This window comes from Brachyistius frenatus, unplaced genomic scaffold, assembly GCF_029030835.1.
Source record: "Brachyistius frenatus isolate BFR_SWC_R1_liver_20210118 unplaced genomic scaffold, ASM2903083v1 Contig_63, whole genome shotgun sequence".
NCBI classification, from domain to species: Eukaryota; Metazoa; Chordata; class Actinopteri; family Embiotocidae; genus Brachyistius; species Brachyistius frenatus.
In genome coordinates, this window is record NW_027210662.1 from 79,287 (window position 1) to 99,594 (window position 20,308).

Consider the following 20,308-nt stretch of genomic DNA (forward strand, 5'->3'; position numbering starts at 1 on the left):
GGATCATTTTTCATTTCGTTGATCAGTTGTGCTGCTTGTGATCACGACAAACCCCAGACTTTCATTTACCTCATTATCTCATTTACACAAGAAGGGGTTCTTCTTTTTTCTTTGTATAATCCAGTTAATTTTGCCTTCTGCATCATATCTCCCTATGACAAACACAAAGCTCATCTAAATAAATGGTCACCAGCTTTATCCACCAAATCTAAAGCATCTTTAATATTGTCTATTGTCTTTAGTGGCCTTGACTTCTACTCCTGGCTTTGTTACAGGCCTCATTTCCTACACATTAAGCATACTTGTAGGACTCAACAAGGACAAGGGATGTGACAGGCAGATGGATTACTTTTATGGTGTAATAAAATTTTATTTGTAATGGAAGGGGATTTACAACCTTTGGGGTTGGATGGATGGACGATGTTTGCTGGCAAAGGTCCTGGCTTGATTTTTCCTGAAGGGAAAAAGGTGGAAGTCAGACTTGATTGAGATACAGTCCTGTTTTGCCTAATGTTTCTGTTTCATAGGAACTCCCAGTATATGTGCGATTTCTTCATTCATACACTCAAACATGTAATACCGTATAGACCTAAATTAATTTATGAATTCACCCCATGATTCAGATTCACTTCAGAATCAAATGCATACTGCCCATGCTCCCTTTCATCAACTTTCATGAAAATTGGACCTGGCCCAATCCTGTTGACAAAAAAATACCAAACACATACAAAGAAGCAAACAAACCACACCGCAAACATACTCATATCCTGTATCAAATATTGTGAGATTTCAAAGATATATGGAACATCTTTTCAACACAATGTCACACACTACTATTAGTCATCCTCCAACCAACCAAAATAGTAAAATAGTTGCAGCGCTAAAAAAAAAAAAACTTCAAGGCAAAAATATGGACAGCAAATAGCTTGTGTGCAGTAGTTGACACACTGCTGTATTTTCTTTTCCTGTATGTCCTCCAAACCCATTCTGAGCTATTGAAAGAAAAAATAACAGCCCCTAGAATCAAATAAATATTACAAAAACAGGTAACTTGGAAATGGCTCCATTCAAAACCCTCTGAAATCATAGCAAAATAAAAACCTCCATAAATGAGATATAACACCTTTTTTGTGATTTGCTCTGAAGGCAGTTCATTCTCGTGTGTCATCAAGCTTTGCAGATTGAATATTCTCCCCACTGATAACATATTTATCTGTACTGTATGTTGGGTGTCCATTTAAACCACTAGGAAAAGTAAATTGCCCTGCCATTCCCCTTCACCCAGGTAATCAGACCCAAATTGAAAATATCCAGCCGCCAATTTCAGTCTGACTTTCAATATTCCTTGCCTGCCAGTATGATGTCGCTTTTCCTGCAGGCTGTATGGGTGGAGACAATATAAGTGGCTTATGAATGAGATTTGAATTTCATGGCCCGATATCGTTTAAGGTCAATAATTGGGCAATATGTATTCTGTATCCCAAAAAGTCACTTCTGGTTATTTTGATTTGAGTGGCGAAGCAGCTGGGTCAGAGGAATGACATGAAATAATGGAACCATACATGTGTTCCCATCAACTATAATATTGCCATTTCTTTGCAGATACCAGGTCCTACCAACCATATCAGAGGATATGAGTAAGACAGATTGAAGAATGTCCCAGAGGGTTTCGCAGTAGGCTCACAGCTAGACACTCCCAGCAGGCCCTTTCGACTGAGGCTTACAGTGTATTCTTGAGAGTATATTCTTTCGTTGCTAATGGAAACAGGTTGTGGAGGAATAGCAGGGGTCTGTAGAGGTGGGTCAGCTGGCGAAGTGTTACTGGTGTAATGAGTTTCTCTCCTAGCTTCGCAGATTTACATTACATGACTGGTTGACCCAAATTGCAAGAAAGCTTTGTACAATTAAAACATTGTAAATGGTACACAAACCACATAATTGCAATTTATGTTATTCAAACTTTTTTAACCTGGAAAATATTCAAGTAATATAAATATTAATAAAGAAAATGTTCCTGTAAAATGCATGTAAACTAAATTAATCAAACTCCAAAGTCAGTAAATAGTAATAATGCTAATAATAATAATAATAACAACTAATAGGAAATTATGTTTATTATAATAACCAGGTTGCCATTGAGGTAAGCTTTGGTTGACCTGGAAGAACAAGTTCCAATTAATACGTTGCATGGCTGTTTCTATTGTGCGCTAAACGAGCGCAGCACAGTGATCTACACGGAGCAACGGGAAGCTATAACCTTTATGAATTAGTATTCCAATTAATGTCACTTGATCAACATCAGCATCTGTGTCACACGTTTTTGTGACCACTGGTGGAGACACATTTGCGAATTCACCCTGGACTTGAGGAGAAAGCACACATCAAACTTTGTGTCAAACTCTGGAAATTGGCAATGGAGACCTTTGAAATGCTTAAAAAAAAAAAAGCAAGGTGTTTTGAGCAACATTTGCATTTCAGGAGAGGCAAAAAGTTACTTTCCAAAACCGTACAGGGTGCATCAGGAGCGTAACCAGGTAGGTTTTCTTTGCCATTCGTGGGGTTGTGCAACTGGACCTTAAAAAAAACGTCTCCCAGATCCTTTGGGGTCTCCATGTATTTGAAATATCTCACAGCAGTGAAAGATGTTGCTGTGAACAGTTTTCAGAATGACTCATTGGTCAGCAGTGGTAATGTATTGGCTCTCAGCTGTTCTAAAATGGATCACATATTGTTTCATTTTTCTAAATTAGGTAAATGACTTGCAAGGACAGCCATGCACTGTAGTGTTTAGCAAAGATTACTCAAACAAGAGTAATTAGTGGAATTATTTTCAGGCTAAAATTTCATACCCTGTTGAGTCTTTACTGCAACATTAAAGAGAGAAGTCACCCAGTGTGCAGGTGTGGTTCAGTGATGACTTTTAGTCAAAACTTAGTGGGATCAGTTCATTGTTTTGTCTTTAAAGGAGATTTGTTTAAGGGAATTCTCTTTAGAATTTGTTTACGCACCCTTTAATTGTTATGCTCACATTGAAGCTGAACTACAATAGTTTATGAGGGTTAAGGCTCAGTGTAAAACCACCTGGGATTAAGAGGATGGGAACATTTCCAGGCATGTAGGCAGGGTCGGCAAGCTCTCCACCGTGAAGGATTACTGAAATAAGGCGAGAGGATGTCCCTGTAACGTCTTAGATATTGCTTTCCACCGATGCTTAGCGCAGCTTTGTCAGTCACATTTTGTGATCACCTCTGAGCTGTACCCAATCATAATTAAGGTGATGACACACTCACTAAAGCCCGGTTGACGATGTGCGCTGCCGCTGTATTGTGGACAAGACGGGAAGAGGAAAACTTTGATCAGAAGTAGCAAAAGCATCAAAAGCATGAAGCAAACAATATGTCTTGGGAGAAAGAACATTGTGTCCCCAGACTATCCAAGGCCATTGTTCAGCACACACCAAAGAAAGGCAATTTGATGAAAGGAAAGGTGCAAAGAGCTGGTTCAGATGTGACCACCATATCTCCAGGGGGAGTTTCTATTCCTTTTTTCCACCACCAGCTGTTTAATCCTCCTCTCCAGCACCTAATAGAGCTCATACTTAAAACAGGATATAAAGCTGAAAAGGTGAACATAAAGTACTCTCTGGAAGGTGGCGGGTGGGACAGTGATGCTAGAACACAGAACACGACAGGCCAGTGTCAGTTTCGGCAAAAGATGACACCAGCACAACTGTTACGATCACCATATATGTGTAAATTAATTCACAATGAATGTTGGTTTGAAGAAAGGGCAGACAAAATATTCAATAAATTGAAATTAACATATCGGAGGTGACTTTTTTATGAGCACAACACTTTAGTTCTACACCGACCTCTGTGAGACAGCTTGAGCACTGTTTGCACTGAAAGACTACAGTCACAAAGATAGTCCTGTTGCTGTGTTATGTCGTGTGAAGTAATATGATAGATTTTCTTTCAAATCGGATCAGATTGAAAAAGCAGCAGCTGCCAGGATCAGATCCTGCTCAGTCTGATTTTACAATCTTAGAGTCAATGTGGTGAGGATTAAAGAAATTGATCAGAATTTTGAAACTTCTTTTGTTATGATCTGCGCTGTAACCAATCCACTAAACCAGGTAAATAATTGCACAGTTATTTTTAAAGATAGGGAATATTTGTGTTTCGGTGTCCACACGTGATACACGGTCAGAGTTTGTAATACTGGAATTGGGAGCCATGTGAAACAGGAATAATGAGGCATTACATCCAGAGACAGACAACACACAAACTGGGAAAAGGCAGCTGAAAACTGCCCTCTGTATCTAAACTGCAGAGCTAATGAGTGACGAGGTGCAGCCGGGCAGGCAGGTGGACAACATCAAGTGAGTAGAAGAGGAAGAAACCACAAAGAGGAGAAAATATAACACTAACTAAAAAAGTTGGAAATGATCAGAAATTAAAGATATTTCCTGTCACATATGTCATGGATTTCAGAAACAACATAAATTTTATTTATGATTACTGCATGTTTTACATCCACAATGGCAAATGACACTGATCAGCCCCTTAAATTGTGCTCCTCACATGACTTCTGTCTGGTTGCAGATACTGTACAGACATTTAAAGGCCGGAGTGAGGGGATGCCCAAATTTTCTTTTAACTTTATGTATATGTAAATGTATATGTACAATATGTAGAGGCACATATTTATAAGCATAAATATGACCCCACTATCATGTATGGTGTGTTTCAGCATCGTTTTTCATAGGAAACTGCAGGCTTTGGAAAAACATTTTCTCCTTTTTAAATATGGAATAATTTGTTGCTGCTGAACATTTATCATAAACAGTATCACCTGTTTAAAACAGAGTAAACTGTTCTTTTCTCATTTTCTAAGTATTTTTTTCTTTCATTTTTTTCATTAGCTGCAATAATTAGTTGATTAATTTATTAGTTAAGTTGAAGGTAATGAATCACCAATTATTTTTTATACTTTATTAATCATTTTGAGGCATTTTTCAATGACAAAAATGCTTAAATGTTCTGATTCCAGCTTCTTAAATGTGAATATTTTCTGGTTCTTTCTGTGATGATTACCTGAACATCTTTTGGTTGTGGTCTGTTGGTGTGGAAAAAACAAGACATTTTAGGCTGCACTTTGAGCTTTGAGAAACACATGTTGACAGTCGTCACCATTTTTAAGACATTTTGAAGACCAAAACAGAGAAAATAATTAACAGCTCAATTTACAATGAAAATAATCGTTAGTTGTAGCATTAATCAGAACAGATGGCTGTTACACTACACATTATAACAAATTCAAAGTATTTATGACCGAAGTTGTGATCATGGAAGACCTTTCAAGTACTTGTTTCAACTCTTACAGCTTTCAGGTCTTAAAAACAGTCATCACAAATATAATATCTAATGTTCACGTTATCTTCTGTGTTTGCTTCATGAAATGGTCAGCGCAAATTCTGTCCCCCACTCTGAATATGATTCCATTTTCTGTTGTCCACAAACAGTGCAGCAACCACTGCAGCTTGTTGTTTCCTGAATGTAAAGTAGAGCGGAATAAGCACGTTGTATCACAGAAACTATGTCTCTCACAACCAGCTTGTTGACTCTAGTGCGCCACTCTCTGAATAATTTCTCACCAGCAAAGAAACAATAAAGCACCAAATACTGCCCTGTAAGCTTGTTGTACAACCAGCAAGGCATCTATAGCGACAACATGTTTTATTCAAGCAGGGGAAAAAAAGAGATGCAGACAACAAAATGTAATCGATTTCCATGCTGTAGTTACAGATTATCTAATAATACATCATGTTGTACTGTAGACAGGCCTAACCTTTATTCCGCTGTCAGAAGGTTTCCTCATTAGCACATGTGCTGCATGATAATCTGTTCTCATTGGACTTTGCAGCACTGTCAAATACTCCCCATCTTTTTTCTGGTCACTGACTGCCACTGTGTGGTCATACATATTTAACACAGTTCTGCTGCAGTTAGCTTTAAACTCTGTCAATTTACAAGCCTGGAGAGAAATTAGATTATTGCATCTCACTTATCAAACTGCACGGGTAATATTATATACTGCAGTGGTGACTAAGATAAATTGGAGAAATTGACACCTCATCGTTCCTTCCAGGAATAAAAGAACAAGTTGCTTTATACCTGGGAAACATTAATCTCATCTCATGGGTAAAAAATGTAATCTACCCTGGCAAAACAATGTGTTCTCACTCCAGCCTCTGTCATCCATCATCATTAAAGAAGGAAAATAAAAAATGAAACCTTTTAACAATATTTTAGCAAAGCAGCTACTGTATTTCCGATCCTAGTTTGTTGTTCGATGGTCTGTTTTCTCCTTGTTCCCCTGTAAAGTCACGTCACTCCATGACAGTTTGGTTGACATGGCATCCATCATGTTCTGACACTTAGATTGGGGCTAAAACAATTGTTTTTTTATGTGTCTAAAACATCAACAGTAAATGTCGGGATGTGGCATCAGTGTTATGGGCTTTTTTTTTTTCCAAAGACCTGTCATTTTACACCAGTGATCAGAAGTCATACAGGAACGTATGGGACACACAGATTTCTGCACAACAGAGGCTTCAGAAGGCCAGAATGCAATGCAGTCACAATATATACAGAATGACACAACAGTTTTACAAATTTGCTGTTTTTTAAATGCTCACAATGAATGTTACAACTGTTAGAAACGGTCTTTGGCAGCTGTTGATAGGCATTCTGGGAAATTTGGACATCCTACATTTAGGCCCCATCCCAATCTCCACACTCACAGTTTGATATTTATTCTGAGGTTTAGGTTTTTTCTTTTTCAAGCAAATGGAGGGACCCATTTGCCTTTGATTCAGCTCTATTCCACTCAAAGAGTCAAACACTACAGCTGTGACATCAGTTAAGGTTTAGGGTTTAGGCTTCTTTAGGGTGGACATTGGGATCGGGCCTGAAAATATCTCGTTAACTGATGATGGATTTTTACTTCAATGGTACATATCATAGGTGGGTGACACGGGCAGCACACTGCGGTGGTAGGGAAGCCCGTAGACCGGACTCATCTCCGTGTGGCGGAGGCTCTCCACTTTGCCAAACTGACGGAGGTGGAAGATCAGGGTGAGCTTTCGGGTCATGGTCCTGAGTGCCAAGAAGGAGGCCAGAATCTGGGCGAGCACGAAGAGGAGGTAGAGGGAGTGAACGGCTCTCTCCAGAGGCAGGATAATAATTCCTTCGTCGGTCAGGAAGAACAGCAGCACCGGCAGCTGAAACATGAAAGACAGGAGCCAGAAGGCTGCCAGCTCTGGCACCTGATGACAGGAAGGGGAGGGGATAGAATTTGGGTTGGTGCATAGAGGTGATGTAAAGATAGAGCAGTCAGCCATCGAGTGATTCAGTCTTTTCCACATGAAAGCACAGAGACACACACACACACACACACACACACACACACACACACACACACACACACACACACACACACACACACACACACACACACACACACACACACACACACACACACACACACACACACACACACACACACACACACACACACACAAGCTGAATAGACGGTTGTAGCCAAGAGCTGATTGTTTACACATGCAGGTAGAATACTTAAGCAGTTATATCCTCCCCGGTGTTATCCAGAGTCCACAAAAGAGCTTTGTGTTGTGTTTCAGAGCGAATGTGGGTTTGAATTACCTTTTCTTTAAGGTTGCCAATGAAGCCCAGATAAAGTCGGACCACTTCAATGACTGTGAGGAGGATCATCCCGGTTATGAGCAGAGCCTGGTAGTATTCAGGAAGATAATAGAACTGGAAATATAGAGCAGAGCTGCAATGTCAGTATGCCAGTGTACAAGACGGTATACTGTGATATCCTCAAAGGGATTCGTATACTTTGGTTTATTTTATCTAATGAAAACACAGATAAAAGTATAATTGTACTAATTTACATTTTAAAACGTTTACCTCAAAGCCTCTGTGTAGAATTTTTTTTTTAATTAGAGTATCTTTAAAATGATCAAACCACCATGTCAAAGTGGTGCAATCCACTGTTTGTTTGTCTTTCACTATTTATTTCAGTGTCCCTGGTTACATCTAATTACTGCAGGATCTTTTTTGATGGTGCCACTAGATGGTGCCAAAGTCACAGGTTTTCCAATTCACACGCAGTGAATTTAAGCAGTAGATTTAGTTTAATATAACTTTTAAGACCTTTTAAATAGAAGACATGATTAACTAAATACTTGCGTCTTGTTTTTTTTTTTTTTTTAAATGTGGGTGAAACTTAAATACACTTGAAGAAAATAACATCTTTTTGATTATACCCTTGGAGATTGTGTTTGGGTGGTATATATGTATATATATATATACATATATATATATATATATATATATATATATATATATATATATATATATATATATATATATATATATATATATATATATGTATATATATATATACATATATATATACATGTCATATATCAATATAGTATAGATAATGGATGGATGGATGGATGGATATATATATCAGGTCCAATAAAGGAGCCAGCTATCAGTCTATTTGATCTATGTTTGCACCTCCTGGTGCCTTTATAGGTCTGTGTTAGCTTAAACTAAAAGTCAGTGTCTCTTTGTTTGTTCTTGTTGTGCACACCAAGAAGACTTACTGTACCTACAGGTGCGAAACCAAACAAAAAACATGAATGATCTAGTCTGTAAAAATATTTGTCCCAGGGTGATCTGATTTTCCTGCTTTAAAAAAAAAAAAAAAATCTCCTTAATTTCAGGAATGAACAAGGGTCTAAGCTGGAGTCTTTTTCCTGCCACTGAACTAACCTTAACTTCCAGCATGAAGACAGCAGAGAACCACCAGCAGGGGAAGTAGAACATGTTGAAGTACAGGAGCATCTGAAGTGGAAGGTGAGAAACCAGCTCGTTGACCACTGCAAGGCACATAACGGTAAACAAGCACTCATCATTGTACCAGTATTATGTAGCCTACACATAACAATCATGTCATATCATATCATGTGATAGTCTAAAAAAGATACATATAGAGATCTGATTTAAGTTACAACAAATCTCTCAAAAAGTGTTCTGAACTAAAAAAAAAAAAATACAAATACAAAATATACAAGCCACTTGTTTTCATGAATATTCAGCCTTTTCACATAAATCACTCCTTTTTTACTGTTTGAGGCTAAAAATGCCTCCCAACTGTCCATATACTGCAGATACACAAACTAACTGTCTTAGGAAAGCTGACCTTAACACTGATTTGACCTATATGTAGCCCAGTGCTCATTGTAAATACTGCTAAGCTTGGGCTTAATGGCAAAATACCAGTTATTAGCAACAAGTGTCACTTTTACAGAAGCTAAAAACAGCATTATTAGCTATGGCAAACTGCATTGACAAAAAAAGCAACGCTGATCACACCTTAAAACTCCCAGGGCCGAAATTTATTCCAAATTTCTAAGACTAAATTCTTTCGGATAAACCAACTCTTTTTAAAGTGATCCTTGATAATGTACACTGGTGATCGACTTCAGAACATGCAGTAGTTGTGTTCACCTCATATTATTGTGTATTTCAGTTTTCTTGCATGCATTCTGGATTCTAACTATGCTATATTACATTGTACTGTTTGGCAAAAATACTACACTATAGCCACAAACAGTCTTTGGAACAAGTAACTAACCAGATGCATCCTCCTGCTCCCTGGTGAAGTCACTGTCTGCTGTCCTGTTGTTGGTGAACACGGAGCCTCCCATATAGGCCAGACCCATCTGCAGGTTCTCGGGAACAGGCGAGTAAAACACAGGCATTGTGGGTAGAGCTGGTGACCATGACCCGAGCCAGAAAGAAGTCAGGAAATGTAACAGTCCAAAACTGTGTTTGAGTTTCAGGCTCTGCTGCTAATCCTTGTTGTTTTAAGTCGTACGAGTGCACAGTTGCCGGCACATAGAGATACAATTGGACACACAGATGCATGCTGGCAGACACGACTGCTAATCAGATTATTGTGAAGGAGGCGGGTGGAGGATTAAGCTGAAGTAGCAGCATGGCAGTTTGTTAGTCAGTTAGTGGCCATTTATGATGCTACGTAAATTTTTGCCAATTAGATAATTCAATAGTTATTTAAGCTTTATACATATCAAATAGGGAGTGCTGAATGCTGTTCTGTGTTTGAATACATATAGGTAACTATCAAGCACAATGAATGCAGTGACTCACTCTATGATTTTACTGGTATTGTGTATCCTTTTTATTTAAATGTAGTAAAATGACACAGCAATGACTAAAACCCTGCACACTGCACCCGATCAACGAGCCCTCAGAGTGGAGCCTGGCTGCTTTGTTTTGGCCTTGGGGCCACACTCGTCATTAATGTGAGCCTGGGTGCAGAAGCAGAGTCTGGCCACAAGGTGTCATCACAGCTCGTCCCTCGGGGCTGGCAGGGGGAAATGCTGGAACTCCTTTGGCACCTCTTCCCCTTTCTGGGACCTCTTGTAGAAACCGAGTGAGTCTAACAAGCTGCTGATCTCGTCCGCCTTCATTTTCTTCACGGGAACAGTCTGATGTTTTTAACACACACAGGAGTACAAACATATTAGCGTCAGGATTTGGTCAAAGGTTTATGAAGTGGAGTATTTGTCCAAATATTTTGCCATTTAAAGTCACATTACATTCTCAAAGGGAGCCCACATTAGGAAACCATGAAAACAAATAACAATAGGCCGCTTATAAGACAAAATAAAAACTACCACAATAGCTTTATAGGGGAAAATATAAGTATATAATATAACTCAACTGAAGAAAGCGGTGAAGTATGGCAGCAGTTTAAATCATAGCAGTGGCACTAAGGACATTCATGATTATTGGTTTCAGTGAACAGTTTCATTGTCACATGCTGGGACAATAATAGTCTTTTTTTTTAAACACTGATATTAGCGGAAACACTTGTAAGTTCTATTTTTTTGGCAGTACAATGTTCAAATTCATATCAGTATTCATATCAACTTTCCTGTTTCGGTTATAAAAATATTGCCGAGCTGCCTCTCAGAATCCCCAATTTATCTATTTCTTTTGAAACTCTGTCTCACTCTTTCAAACACACCCCCTCTGTGTGACCTGATATCCGACAGTGGATCTGATACCAGATCCGACAGTCTTAAAAACTTCTCTACGTGAATCTGCCTCGACATCCTGGCACCCCCGCGATAAGCTCCATCACAAGGCGGATGAGCAAAAGATCCCTGAACTCACATCTCACCTTTACAACCTCGTCCTTTTCGTTATAGAATATCAGACGGGGATTTGTCTCCTCTGATGAGTCATACTCCAAGTTGTGGCTGCACAGGGAAAAAAAAGCGGATCAAGGGAAACAACAGGTAGGCGGTGTTGTGAAGAATCAGCCCTATCCATCTGCTCATGCTATTTTTAGACTCACTTAACATGATTTCAACTTGGAAGAGCAGAGTTTTGGAAAGCTCTCAGAGCTGGCACTGGACTTGGCAACGAGCAAGAGGCACTGTTTTGTTTATGAAAGAGGTCATGAGAAAATCAGTGGTGTTTCTGTGTATCGGTCAGGTCTCGCTCCAAAAGAAAAGCCTGAACATTAAAAGAGCACAAGGATACTATAAAGCCCATCGCTCCATGATGAAATGATGGAGCTCGGGCATTTTCTTTATGCCTCATCCGACCACACTGGGAGCCTGCAGGGGATGAAATCAAACAGTTGTTAAAACAGCATGATGAACAGCATTGTGCATGCTCTGTTTTTTTGTGCGATCAAAAGTGCCAGAAACAGGTTTCATATCCCAGCAGAATACAGACTGACATGGCAGCACATGACACCAGATGCATTTCCCCACTTGCTTGTTGAGTGTTGTGACCGTGTCCTCACCCCTTGTCGTGGGCATATTTCATTTCAGACTTTTACAGATTACTTGCCGCTCCGCTGACATCCAAATATCCTGAACATTTTACGAACATGACAAGTTATCCAAATACAATTTAAAACGTGTATGGGTTTCTGTCTGTACTCACCAGCAGTTTACCTCTGGCTACAACTTGCTGTTCTTCAACCGCTGTGTCATTGTTAGTTTCTGATGCTCTAACATTAATGGTAATAGTGAGCACCAAGAAGGCCCACATGTTGTAGGACATATTTCTGTCTTTAAGTTCTTTTACCTGAGTTATAACCAACAATATGTCACGCTCTGGTCCGCTTGGACAGTTTCTCAGGGCTGGACAAGACCATGTCACGCTCCCACGGGGGAGCAGAGCCCACCTGGGTTGAATTCTTATTCTCCTTCTTGTTATTTCTTCACCATAAATCCTTTCTAATCTGAGAAGTGGGTCATTGGCTCACCACCTGATCTACAATCATATACCTATTTTTATAACTGTCTCGGTTATTAGGGGGTGTTTGATTGTTGAAAGGCCATGAAAAGGCCCCGGGCTTCATATTTGATAGTTTCTTCCACCACAGTATCCACAGAACATCTGCGCTCTTATCACTTTTTCCCATACAGCGCTTGTGCAGGTGGTTGATGACCTCTGAGAGGAGGTCACACGCTCATAGCTGCTGACAGACGAATTTCAGCCAAAGCTGATTTTACTTACAATCATCCCCATTTATCCCTTTTCAAATACGACTGAGACACGTGTTTGGCTTGTATACGAGATGGAAATATATCTGGATCTCAAAGCATAATTTCCGCATTGTCTACGTAAGCGGAACATTTCTAAAACTCGTAGCTTTGTTATTGTACTTAGTTGTAGTTATTATAGACAGGACTTTTGTCTAGTGATGGAACAACACCTCAGACCAGACTTTTCTTCTCAATACTACCTCTAAACCCCAAAACATTTTTACACAACACATTATGCATACTTGTGTGTGTGTGTGTGTGTGTGTATGTTTGTGTCGTTGTGTGTGTGTTTGTGTGCACCCACACTTTTTTGCTAATTGTGGGCAGCAGAAAGGAGATCTAACCCTAATATCCTTCTGAGACCTGAGCTTTAATTATTAAGCAAAAATGATGTCCTCGTGGGGATTTCTAAACGTAACCCACGTTAGTTTTACCAGCAACTAAAGGGTTAACTCTCACATGCAGTACCGACGTTCACCAGAGGGGCGCTGTGGTGCTCGTCGGGAGATCAAAGCCGTCTCCCGGGAGACGACCCTTTATGTCTCCAAGGAAACAGCAGCGTCATGATCTCCACCAGGAAGAATCTCATTTGGTTGATTTCTGCTCGATGCTGTTGAGGATGTTTATTTATTTGATCGTTAACCAGACCGACTCCGAAGGAAAAGTTTATTTAAGTCTGAGAAGAATCTCCGGTGAGTGAACGCGTTGTTCACAGTTAGCCGTTGGTGTAGCGATACAAAGGAGGACAGTTGTTTCGTTGGGCTAAAGATATCTATCGGGAGAGAAGAGAACAAAACAACCAGTGGGAGATAAATATTAATTTGTTGTTGAATATTATTTTACGTGGTTGATATCTGTGATTGTGGAGCTACATGTGACCGACGGGGCTAGTTAAGCGCTAGCTAAGCACTGAGGGGTTAACGCGTCGCGAGCTGTTGAACCGAGCGGGAACGATGACGTCACTTTCTTGTTTTTAGCGCCAGAAGTTAACGGTCAGATTGAGAACAGCTGTTGACTGTGTTGCTTAGTAACGGTGGACGTTTAAATAATGCGTGTTAGGTATAAGTGATGGATGTCACTGAGACATGAGTACATGTGTGTGTGAAATATGGTGCTATGTTAATATTGACCATAGTGAATATTATATATATATATATATATATATATATCTGTGTGTAATACTATTTTACTGGTCATTTACTGTTACACCAACAATAGAGTTTATAAATTACAGTATTGACATCATATTAAATTCTGCTGTATACAGATTGTTTTTTTTGTATGGATCTGTGATGGAGACAGCGATCCCCAGAAACCTCCACAGAGCTGGAGCTGAGTGACCCTGTGACCCCTGATCATCTTCTCCGTGGGTGAAGCTGCATTTGGGCTTCTTGGATTCTCCTGCCGGAGCACCGAGGAGCAAGAAGATTCAGGTCAGAGTTAGTCTGAGAGCCTCCAGACGTACACTACCGGGTAGTAGACTGAAAGACAAGAGACTGAAACTGACTGACTGGGAGAAATACCGGTATTGGGGTTATTATTTGAATTTGTTATTTTTCTTTTATGCTGTTCCCTTGATTTTCTGTGCGTGTGTTAATAACTATAATAAATAACCTAAAGGCATTCCTAAACTTAACACAGGAAATCTAGTGTGCTACATAAACTATAGATATAGATCAATCAAGAACAAAGTATAAAACTATAGATTTGGATGCTAAAACAAAACGCATCTAAAAGCCCTGTGATTTATTCAACATTGTACTTTTTCCTCTCTACATAGTGTTTCCTATAATAATTTAAAGTCAAATCAGTTGCATGTAGATTTGTTTGTACAACCTGAAAGAGATATTTATACGCCTGCAAACCCACTACATTACCTCACTGTTACACCCTCACTTGAATGAAAGGTGGGCAGAAGTAAAGTCCCAATGTCCTCGATCGAGAACAAAGCTAATCACCTTTCAGCTCTTGATCTCTGACACGAGAGCGGTAATGATCGTCACCTACAACTCTCACTATGAAAGACATTTTCTAAACTGTCAGACTAATCCTTTAAGTCTTAGTGACATATCCGCTGCTCTATATTGTGTACGATTTTGCCTTTAAACACTTTTGTGAAGTTTTCACTATTGTATTCTGCATGTCCTTCATTCAGATACAACCAAACGGTAAAATAAGCTTCCAGTCTTTCTTTCTAATCCCCCTCCTTGTCTTGCTTTCTGTGTCACAGTGCTGTCCTTGCGTGGGACGCCGTGTCTAATTCCTCTGTGCTCTCTCTACGAAATCAGACCTTGTGACAGCGTAGCACATTTGCACTGTGTCAACACCCTGGAAGAAGAAAACACCTCTCCCCTCTCCAAGTTTACTCAAGTGCTCATTGTGTTGTGAAAAAAGCAAATTCATGAGGTCACCACAAGAGGGCGGTAACACCCACACGTACACTTCCTGGCAGTTTGGCGGGTAAAGTGTACTTCCAAATCCGAGCCACAGACAATTATGTTTCCAACAAAAATAAACCATTCCTGCCTGGAATGCTGAAGCAAAACCATCTTGCTGTCTCTATCTTTTCCAGACATGAAGCTCTGCAGCTCAGAGTCTTGTGCTCTTGTGTGTACTGTGCGGGATTATGTGTCAAATGGCCATAAAACAGCCCCCCACCCCCCCTTTTTTTTTTAGCAGGGTTTCCTCCTCCTGGCAGCCGCTGTAAATCTCCTGGCTTGTACACTCCTCCATGCTCGACTTTTAAATTTTTATCATTGCATCTTAAATTTCCTCTTTCTCACAATGCAAAGTTCGGCCTCGAAGAATTTAAATAGAGAAAAGAGTTGATGACATCGGTGAGAGGGGAGAATACACAATGAGCAGTGGGGGTGGGGTGGTCTTCCACAGGCTGAGTCTATACGTGTGGATGCAGACCATATGTGTTCACCATCAGCATGTTTCAGCTTACATCACGTGGTGCGTGCCAGAAAGGGCTTGTTGTTATTAATGTGCTGACAAAGGGAAAAATGCAGTCATTTGAGGGTTACGGAGCTCAGACGTGGATGATGAAAACATTTACAAAAAGTTCACACTGAGCAACTTTTTCCAGCAGGAGGTTTGTCAAATTGCAGCACTTGCAGCTGGCAAAAGATCAAACGCCGAAACACCTCTGTGCAACCCTGCCTCCTTCAAAGAGCTTGTTATAAAGACACACACACTTCCTGTTTCTCCAAAGCACCGGATGCTGCCTACCAGTCAGTTAGTTTGTGTGTCTATTCTCTTAAGATTTGGGAGAAATATTTCACTGAAGTGTCTTATTTCTCTGTGCCCCGGTGTTGATATGAATTTGTATTTTTAAGGATAAGCAGGGGAGATGAGTAAAAATGTAGTTTCAGTCAGTTCTAAACTTTTATCTCCGTCTATGTGTGTGTGTGTGTGTGTGCTTATCTGTCTGGAGCCTCAGGGCAACTGGGGGGAAGCCTTCTGCCTGTCTGCCTGCTGCGCTCCAGTCTGCTCATAAAGAAAAGAGGCAGCATTGAAAGCAGCGAAGGCCACGTGGAGGACTTTCAATAGGATTTCAATGCTAATGAATGTGCTCCACTGTACACTACAATAAGCTGACGTGACCTTGTGGTGGCTGATGTTCAAGATGCAAAACATTATTTTCTCTTCTTTGAAAATGTTCATCCGGCACATACCACACAGTGACATTGCAGTATGTGTTAACAAAAAGAAAGAATTGCAGAATTAATTCCTTGTGTTGCTCTCTTCACTATGACTCCTGTGCAGCTTGATACAACTTTAAAAAAAAAAACAACAACAACACAGCGCATTAAGAAATAAAAACAGGGGGAATATGGGGAAATGTCTATGCGTGACAGTGACTGTAAGCAAATTCACAGCTCATGGAGTAAATGAGAATGTCACCCAGTTTGATTTAGCTCGTGGTTAGCTTGAACCTACGACCCAAAATAAGTGGCTCCAATTTTCACCACGCGAGGAGGCCGCAGAGGGCTGCGGACGCCGCTGGCCTTGGCAGAGGAGCTGCCGCGTACAGGCGTGGAGGATGAGGAAGGTTTGCTGCAAGTGACCTTGTTTGGTGTGTCTCTGATATGTTGATAGTGAAAGGTGCAGGAGGGTGTCTACTTCTTACTGATAATACAGTACCTTGTGGAAGATGTACTCTTTCTACTGGTGTGTAAATAAAGACACATATTCAAATACACCACTTAAATAAACGACTCTGTCCGTGAGTATTTCATTTTTTTATGCCACCTGATACAGCTCCACTATATTTATTTGACGTGTAAATAAAACATTTTACTTTTGCAAAGTAAAATTTTAAATAAGAAAACAAGCAACATTACAGTGGAAATTAGTTCCACTTTTACCAGCTGCAGCACATAAATTATTCATCTGAAATAATCGCAATCAAATTTTGGAAATCTCTGTAAGTCTGTAAATGTGTCATTCGCCTTGCTCGAGGACCGTTTGCACCATCTGCTTCAAACTGGGTTGGTGTGTTAGTGGGGACCCGAGGTTGTGCACTGGTGAGTTTAGTGCGACTTGGACTCGTGATACGTTCGATATTAATACATTTTTATTGAAATGCGACATTAAAATGGCTGCTGACTTGGCAACTCCAGCTATGTGTGTGTGGCCTCTCAGAGAGTACTGCTGAGAACACCGGCTGGCCTCCTCGCTTTTTTGGTCTTCCATTGGATCGATTAAAAAAAAAAAAAATAACAAAACATTTGTACTCATAAACCTCCATATTCTCATAGAAATGCAATTTATGTCTTTCTGTAATTTTCACACTTAGCAAAGTCATCCGGCGGGCCGAGTTGGACCCCCTGGCGGGCCGGATCCAGCCCGCGAGCCGTATGTTTGACACCCCCGATGTAGAGTGAGCTGAACAGATATGCAGTGACAGTGACATGAAGATACTGAAGACCGCAAGTTTCCACAGTGACCATTGGACCACTCAGCAAACACGGACAAAACGGTGGTGGAGGACTTTGAACGTAAGTATTGTTTGAAATCAAATAAACACTTACGATACAAATGTTGTAAAACCAAGGGGGCCTAAAACCTAAAACTTTTGTTAAAATATACAAAGTTGCGCTACTTACATCTTGACAATGTTTGTAACGAATATGAGGAACCCGTAGCTGTGGATTTGTACGACACATTCCTGGAAGTCTTCTTCTCGGCCAGCTTTGCCGAGACTCTTAATCTCCCTACAGTAGACTTGTAGGAGTTCTCAAAAGCCGACAACACTGGTTGAGAGGGACGTTTCACACAAGGTAAACACCATTTTATCTAGCACCATCAACAACTCTGATCCAACAGTTAACGTCAGTGGCTCCATGTCCAACAGAAAACGTCTGTGAAGATACTAAAGTTAGGCAAAATCCAAGAGCCCTAGACCGTGTTGGCCAAAATGCAGCTTTTCACTCATCCACAAGTTCTGAATCCGAAGGAGAAGTAATGGAGGAACCAAAGCAATGTGACATTAAGAGCAAAACAAGAGGATTTAGCGATATAAGCTATAGTGTAGAAGCTGTGTCACACCATGGTCCAACAGTTGGCACCAACTCTCCATTCCAACATCCATCAAGCAGTGATTGTGTGATTTTGATCTAGGGAATAAACTTTTGTTTGCTGTTGAATGAAATGAAATATGTGTGCCTCCACTTGCTCCCAGCTCATTTGTTGAACCAGAAGCTTGTGTTTCACTTTCCTTATTATTTGTCATGTGGCTCCGTTCCTCTGAGGACAGATTTAGTTCCTCCATGTGAGTGATCCTGTACGGATTTAAGCACTCTACTCACGAAAAAGTATTTTGATGCAATTTGCATCCTGAAGAAAAAAAACTTTTTACATCCAAACACAATCTACTGTAGTTCATTAGCAGTGCAAAACTGGATGGACCAGTGACCAATAAAAAAAACCTATTCACCAACAGAAACTCAAACTCCACTGACAGAAAATGCATCTGAAATGACTGCTGGCAACACTGTGGTGGACAAATGATCTGTCACAACTATAATTTGAGAGATGATCACTTCCATCCAAACCTACCTCTGTAAGACAGTTTTTACAATTCTTGGACATGTGTGATAGATGATGTGAACAAATCGCTTGTGTATTTCAGGTTCAGTGTTCCAATCTCAGTCTGGGTTCGAACACACTGACAACATATAGTCCCACTCCCGTCCTGAAACAAGTCAATGAGACTCCTCATACACTGTTCGGTATCTGACCCTCACTTCTGCCCTGCTTTAACAGGGTGGGGGGTGTCAAAGAAGTATCATGTTGCTAAAGCAACAACAAACACCACACTCTTGTCCTCCGTAGTCACATGCCCGAGCCACAATTGTGATTAACATCTAGCAACAAGAGCACATTTTAAAGAATACAGCGCCGGTGACGGCCTTTGGCACGGTATGTAGGTCAAGTAGGAATAATAATATGACGATGATTCCAGTATTTACATATTTTAGTGGGGAACAGGATGAGGTGATAGATGGCATAATGGCGGATGTGGGGAAAGGTTTGTTGTGGAGGTGGGAATCGGGGTGAGGGTGGTGGAGGGATTTGCAGTGATGGATGTCCAGTTGTTGGCCACATCAGAGGAGCCGGTGGGCAAGCAGGCAGCAAGCGCTGCTCCCCTCCCTCTAATCTGTGCCGGGGTAATCAGAAACACATGGCTCCCCATAATGACTCCAGTGTTGTCTTGTGAAGTAGAACGAGGATGTGAGGGTCACGTATATTACTGGTGTGCGTACACACTAACACAAAGCCAGGCTGATGGGAAATATATAGCTGAAACTTCCTGTCACATACCAATGCACTGCAAATATATATTGTAAATAAATCCTGACATTAAGGAGGGAAATGTTTCTGCCTCGTTAGACAAAGCGTTTCTCTCTAAATATAAGGTGGATGAGAAAGGTGGCAATAATTTTGACCCGGCGTTTCAGTCACAAAGAGATGAAAGCAAATCTGATGTGGTTTTAAAAATGGGGAAATGTTCCTGCAGGCTCAAGGAGAACAACTCTGCGTCAACATGTTTTTGTGACTAGTTCTGGCAAAAAAAATATAAAATTGGAGAGAAAGTTTGCGTCTCCAACAACAAAGCTGCTGTAAGCTACAGTTGGTCGGTCGCAGACAGGACTGATTGTCGGGACAGCTGGGGTTCAGTGCATAAAAACATAAGCCATCTGCTTATTTTCCTTTAGGTTTGGGCAGACACATTGGGTCTTGTGATCATTTTCCGTCCCAATATCGCTCTTTTTTTTCTGCTCTGGGATGAAGTGAGTGAGAAACAGAGGGGAAAAAACAAAAAACAAAAAAAACTTTGGGTCAGCTTGTGGAATTATGTGAAAGCTGAAACCTCAAGCCACATTATGAAGTCTGAAGTCCCACTTTACTGCACAGATAGCGGATGGATGGGTGTGTGAGGAAATAGGGGGGGATGGGGGGCTGAGGGAGAAGGAAAATAGGCCACAGAGAAAGACACGGGAGGAGGAGAGAGGCTTTAAAAGAAGAAAAAAGAAATGAGAGAGAAAGGAAAAGAAAGAAAGAAAAAAAAGCATCTGACTGATCTGCTTTCTATTAGCCATT

The 20,308-nt window shown here is 40.5% G+C and overlaps 2 protein-coding genes across 2 annotated transcripts; both read right to left on the reverse strand.

Moving 5' to 3' along the window:
* Positions 1-6,818: 6,818 nt before the first annotated feature.
* Positions 6,819-9,865, reverse strand: LOC138625584 (transmembrane protein 17A). Its single transcript, XM_069706590.1, has 4 exons — positions 9,739-9,865; positions 8,874-8,980; positions 7,728-7,841; positions 6,819-7,330 (listed from the first exon to the last, which is right to left on the reverse strand). The coding sequence occupies exons 1-4, from the start codon at positions 9,863-9,865 to the stop codon at positions 7,010-7,012; spliced, it is 669 nt and encodes a 222-aa protein (XP_069562691.1). The 3' UTR covers positions 6,819-7,009.
* Positions 9,866-10,308: 443 nt separating this feature from the next.
* Positions 10,309-12,197, reverse strand: selenoe (selenoprotein e). The gene is made up of 4 exons (XM_069706580.1): positions 12,090-12,197; positions 11,679-11,755; positions 11,314-11,392; positions 10,309-10,615 (listed from the first exon to the last, which is right to left on the reverse strand). Exons 1-4 carry the CDS (start codon positions 12,195-12,197, stop codon positions 10,472-10,474), a joined length of 408 nt encoding a protein of 135 aa, XP_069562681.1. The 3' UTR covers positions 10,309-10,471.
* Between the last annotated feature and the right edge of the window lie 8,111 nt (positions 12,198-20,308).

Bases quoted from the DNA above. Each gene is read 5' to 3' on its own strand.
- LOC138625584 (XM_069706590.1), bottom strand. From the start codon at position 9,865: ATGCCTGTGTTTTACTCGCCTGTTCCCGAGAACCTGCAGATGGGTCTG. The intron at 8,981-9,738 runs GTTAGTTACTTG...TGTGCCTTGCAG, and splicing joins GGAGCAGGAGGATGCATCTG to TGGTCAACGAGCTGGTTTCT. The intron at 7,842-8,873 runs GTTAGTTCAGTG...CTATATTTCCAG, and splicing joins TCTTCATGCTGGAAGTTAAG to TTCTATTATCTTCCTGAATA.